At 36.1% G+C, this 6000-nt stretch overlaps 1 protein-coding gene across 2 annotated transcripts in view; it reads left to right on the top strand.

Moving 5' to 3' along the window:
- Positions 1–428: 428 nt before the first annotated feature.
- The window catches only part of ST6GALNAC3 (ST6 N-acetylgalactosaminide alpha-2,6-sialyltransferase 3), a 114698-nt gene continuing 109126 nt past the window's right edge, over positions 429–6000 (top strand). For both annotated transcript variants that reach the window (XM_062497602.1, XM_062497601.1), the window contains exon 1: positions 429–446. In XM_062497602.1, coding sequence (XP_062353586.1) covers positions 429–446 — 18 coding nt within the window. The remainder of the gene's footprint in view (positions 447–6000) is intronic.

The raw sequence follows: 6000 nt of genomic DNA, 5'->3' as shown, positions 1-6000 counted from the left end.
CTTCAAAATACTTCACCAATTACTATTTGAAACTTGGAAGTTCTTCACCTTACATAATTTCATATTATTACCTAAATAAACATGCTCTTTCTAATGGGAACGCTGTGTGTAATAAAGTTGTGCAGTTACCTGAGACTAATAAAAGGAGTTTACATATAGGAGGATTATCTCTTATGTAAGGTTTTTAATACAGACTGCTGCTGTTACATCAGTTATTTGGACTGTGCTGATCACTGTTTTGTTCATTGCTCAGGTCTTACCCAGTGAGCCTGAACCCACTCTGCACAGTTTTGGCTTTAATGAAAGATAGCAGTTGAATATGTTGAGCTGCTATGAACCTAGACATACCACCTGTGAATTGTGAATCATCGTAAAAAACTGAATTACGTAACAATTTTTGAACAAATGACAACAACCTAAGAGTTACAATGAGCTGTGTTTTGAGAGCCCTTGAGCTGTTTTAGCCATAGGAAAGGCCAGAGCTCCTGCAGAGCAGGCGTGCAAGAAGTAATGTGTCATCTATTCATGCCTGCTTAAACATCACAGTCCTCAAACTCAGTCCTGATTCAGGCTACCTTCTTACGAGAAACACTTTTCAGGATAAAATTCACATGTTTCTTTCATTGTAACCACCTATTTTTAGGTACGCTGCATTTCCTGCATTACTTCTTCATCACTGAACTTCATTTTTGCTCTCATTTCTCAGCTTCCTGGCTGCTTACATTCCAGTTTAGCAAAAATGTCCTTTTCCAGGAAAACAAAAAACAAACAAAAAAACCCCCTTGCTTTAATCTTAATTTTAATCTGGTTTTTGAGCCCAAACCAGATTTTACTGGTGATAAAACCCCTACCAGCTTTGTTCTTCTCTCCTCCTGAGAGAGAAACACTCACAGAAATCTCCTGTGGAGTCTTTGAACATATTCAGGCTAACTTTCACTTCTGGAACAGAAGAAAGTAAATCTTCAGCTCCTGATTTTATGCAAATGATATTTGACACATGACTGTTTCTAGAAGGATCTTTGCTATATAGTCTTACTCTCCTTGAAAACTCTAGGTCCCGTGCTTGACTATCTCTTCAGCAGCCCTGTTAGAGGGAGTTTCAGGACAAAAGAAGTAGCTGGAAGGCATGTTTTTTTCCAATACCAGTGAAATCAGTAAGGTATACTGAATTAGAGTGCTGAAAGGATTTCATTTATTGCTCTGTTGTAATAGAAAGTAGCTTTTAAATGGGATGCTCAAGACTATAAAAGAGAAAATTAAATAAAACTATTTTTTACATATAGTGGTCTATACAATGAAACAAATTCAGTAAGTGTAGTTATCAATTGCTGTTATATTTGAGTAAAAACTGAAACCCTGCATCAGTCCTATAATGAAAGTAGTATGATGTGCAGAGATATTAAAAAAGTGATCGAGTTACTCAGTGCCCATAAAGGTAGGTATTGTGAAAATAATACAATATTACTGCATATTGTGGCATCTAAGAGACCCAAAGCCATCATATAAATCTTTACTTTTCATTTGTCCTTCCAAGCTTGGTGCTGCCGTGTGTCTACAAAATAAAAGAAAGAATGAATACTGAAGAAAATCAATTTACGAAAAAAGGCTTATTTGTAATTACTGTTTGGGGCATTCCTAGGGTTCTTTACTGGAATCTTCCATAATATCATGTTCAACTTTGTCTTTTAACAAATTCAGGCAGTTACTTGTGATAGAAACAATAAACATGAAAAACAAAATAGTTCTAGAATGACAGTTTAGGAGTTGAGTAAAAATCATCTTCTGCTGAGTTCTTTGTGATCTTAGGGAAGTTGATTTCAACCTCAGTTTATGCACCTGTGAAATGGGTTTTTACTGTGAAACTCACTAGGATGGGGATTTATTCCTGCTTGTGAAGTGGTTTGATGGTCTCTGCCATATAATGCATGCCAAGTGGCAGGTTGTTGTGCTCTGGCTAAAAAGTAGAATAAAGATACTTAGTACAGATCTCAGTAAAATTTATAACTTAAGAAATTATATTCCTATGCTGGAAATATTTCCTTCCTCCCTCCCTCCTAGACAACTGTATACAGCATAAAAAATGTTTGCGTCTTCTTATTCTGTCAGGCATTGAACTATAAAGAAAAGATCTTGTCATCTCACGCTTCTTAAGAGATTATGAAAGAAAATATGACTAAAACTTGTTCAGACTATCAAGTTCCTGCCAATCTGAAACTAATGAATCACCCTGGCACTGGTAATTAGCCAAAACTAGATAATATGAAGCGTATAAATAGTGCTGGAGACCACGTTGCCAAATACATATATTTATGCCCCTGAAAGTAGTTACTGTTTTACTCCCATGAAGTTTTTAATTAAATTCTTTCCAGCAGAGTAGTATGACTCTGCTGTTTTTATTTAAATTCTTACTTCGACAACCTAGATATAAATGGAATGTGATTCATACCTACTCGTTATTGATTTTGTTATACATACTAGACAGAATGAGCTTGGTTTCTGAGAAATAGCTGACACCAAAAGAGGGAAGATGCTGTTGTGGGGATTGAGTAAAACGAAATAGAAAAACTCTTTAGTGCTAGTGAGTGCTTCTGGCCCAATGGGGTCTGAGGTATTGCAGTTCATGTCCTCTGACCTCAAGTTTTTCCTCTTCTACCACCTTTTTTTTTTTTTTTTTAACTGGGAATGAACCTGTATGTAGACTTAGTCTCATTGACAAAAGGTAAACTCCTTCACTTTTTTGCTGCAGGACCCTGCACTAATTAGAAGGGTAATTTTGTTCTTGCCACTGCCATCTAGGCTAGGCAGGTACTACAGTGACTGAAATAAAATGTAACAAAAGCTAATATACCATGCAAGTCGTCCAGCTAAGAAACGCTTCAACATATGTCTTACTGTGTACTCCTCACTGAGTATGAGAAAAATGGGAAACATTTAAAAGATGTTTATAGCTGAATATACATTTCTTATGTAAATGTTGTCAATATCAAAATGTCTACATTAGATTAGTTAAAAAAAAACAACGATTGATTGAGATTTATGCATGGGATATGTCCATGTTGGAGAAACATGTCCTTTGTTAAGAGACAATTTGCATTCATGAGAAATGAAAATTAAGAAGGAATAAGATTTGTTTCTCTGCAGACTTACTAATTAGTGTTGCTTTAGCTCTCCCAAATGGTAGGATGTGTGAGTATTTAAAATGTTGATGCAGACAAATTTTGAGACAAATTACAATTTGGTATTCTTCCCTTTATGTAGCTTCGGACTTCTCTGTCATATCATAATGACATGTAGAATTTCTGGTTTCTGAAATGCTGATTTTAAGTTTTATCAGGTTTTATCAGAGGACCAATAACAAAATCCATTTATCTGCAGTAAAGGAGATTTTACAAGAAGCAGTTAATGACAAATACCACCTGGGGTTGGTTGTTTTGTTTGTTTTTTTAATAGCAGGTAAAGGATGTAGGGACTTAAGGGAACCAAATCACTTTTAGAAGTGCCCTGTAGAATACTCTCAGCCACTGAGCAGACTTCTTTACTTGGTGCTTTAAGAAGGCTAAGATTATGCAAAGTATGTGCTTTGGTGATTTTCAGTATTTTTACAGTGAAATTTACAGTGCCACTGAAATGCCAAATTGTAGTAGTCTTTCCCACAGAGAATACCTATTGTTGGATCTCATGCCTTCAACAAAAATTGCAGGGGGACTGAATACTTAATACAAATGTCCTTTACAAGTTTGTATGTAACCATTGTGTTTGCATATGGCTAGATTTTTTTTTTCCAAAACAATTTCAACAGATGCTTTAATTCTGTTCTGTTATAAAAATTCATTTTTTCTCATTTGAATCTTTTTGTTAGTGCAGATTCTTTCTGGCTAAGCACAGAGAAAAATCTTTGCTGTTTTCCTTTTCAAACAATATTTTCTTACATAAAAAACGGCCACAATTTTTCTTTCATCTCCTAATACAGTGCATTTAAAGAAAAGAAATATAAATATCAGGTGGCTTCCCAGTGAAGGCCAAGAAATTCAGTTACACAATCTGAATTCTTCTCAGGGCAAGGGCTGTTTAGAACAACTCCCTGTGAGAAGCACATAAAGCTGATTGCACTGTTTTCAAGTTCAGAATAGATCTGCACAAAATAAAGGAAATAAAAAAGTGATATTCAATAAACCCGGAAGATAGGATATGTGGAAATCAGGTAGTAGCATCATACAAGCAATCTTGCTTCCTGCTGTGGATGTTTTGATTGAAACATGCTCATGTAGTGGAATGAGATCTAGATTCCCCTTTAAATATTTGCAATACTTTAATTCTGATTTGCAATAAATAATATGACTAATCCATGCTCTCTCTCATTGCTTTATGATTATCACTTGCACTGCACATCTTGGCTGCTCTTAGCACTTACAAGGCTCTGATATATAGCTAAATGTTTCTGACTCCATCTGCTACAAAGAGAAGTGACACAGGAGTGCTCCCCAGCCATTTTATTGCAATTTAATGTAAATCTGTTATAATGCAGATGATGAAAAGTGCAGTGGCTTCCATGAATTCTGAAAGCTGTGATTGGGTTGTGGCTGCTGCGCTGCCCTCTGAAGATTTGCTGGGTTTAATTTTACATTGCACAGCCATTAGCTGACTGAGGGTCCTCACTGAATCACACTGCCACAATACTTCTTCATCCTCCTCTTCCTTTTCTCCTCACAGTGACCTCCTTCACCCAAGTTTTCCAGCCCAGTCTCTCGTTGCTTTTATGTTATAAATTGTAGCCTCCCAGTACATCAGAACGCAGAGCCATGCAATTGACCTCTGCAATGGATTATTTTGTTAACTCTTGTTTGTGGGAATATCATAAAATCCCTTCCAATTTGCTGTGGTTCTCACTGTTGTGCCAAGAGCAGATTCATCTTATATCTTGTTGCAATGAGAGCTTGCCTTTACCATGGCATCATGTGTGATCTTATTGCTATTGTGTAAAATAAGTGGTGTTAAATGTGTTCTGTGCTGCTTAGTTGGTGGTATTTGTAGATGGGAATTGGGGTGATCACATTCTGTCATCCAGCATTAAGTGTAATTACACACTTATGTGTAGGCCCTTAGGCAAATGATTTTTTCCCCCTGTATTTTCTGTAAATGCTACTGTTTAGAATGATAGAATTACCTTCAGTAGACTAATTAAACTGTGGCAAATTAGGTAAACCTAGAATGTAATTAAAGTACAGTAAAAACACCTGTAAATGATAATTGTTTCATTCCCTCAGGGAAAACATGAAAATAATCTTTTTGATAGAGTATCATATCTAGAGTCTTTACACATGCCAACTCACATGTTTGTCCTTAAGTAATTTGTCTAGAAGTAATTGATTGTGGTATTTTAAAATACCACCTTCTTACAAGTTTTTCACCTGCAGACTGGGGAGTTACCCAGGGGAGAAGTTGTGATCTGTGATTACATTCTCCAGTCCATCTGACTGGACAGGGTAGAGGCAGAAGGGAAGGACTAATTAGACACAGGCTTCAGATTGGTTGAATTAGTGGAGGTCATCTTGTCCAAAATAATAATAATGCCTTACTTTGTAAATTCATGAACCTGGAATAGGGCAGAATGTGGTGCTGACTTCGCCAACAATTTATCTTGAAGCATTCAAAGTTAGAGCATGAATTCTGTTGTATGGAATGCTCTGTAGTAATGGTAGTCCTCCCACAAAGTAAACTTTGTGTGGTGTCACTGCAGATGGCATTTTCCTTTTGTGTATTGTCATCCCCAGAAAACTGATGATTTTGAGTGATGACTTTGGTGTGGATGTTTGCATAAAATCTTTATTCCAAATGCAAATAAAATTTAAAGTTGCTAGATTGTTTTTCGAACCTTAAAAGGCTTGGAGGTTTTTTTTGTGAGCAAAACTGACTAATTTGCAACCAGTTCTAAAAGAAACTCTGAAAACCTCTGAAATGCAAATTTATTGAAATAAAACAATTCAGTCACCTGTCTCCTTG

This window comes from Cinclus cinclus, chromosome 8 (assembly GCF_963662255.1).
Source record: "Cinclus cinclus chromosome 8, bCinCin1.1, whole genome shotgun sequence".
NCBI lineage: Eukaryota > Metazoa > Chordata > Aves > Passeriformes > Cinclidae > Cinclus > Cinclus cinclus.
The sequence above is the reverse complement of the archived record's forward strand: the minus strand, read 5'-3'. Positions and strand labels throughout refer to the sequence as shown.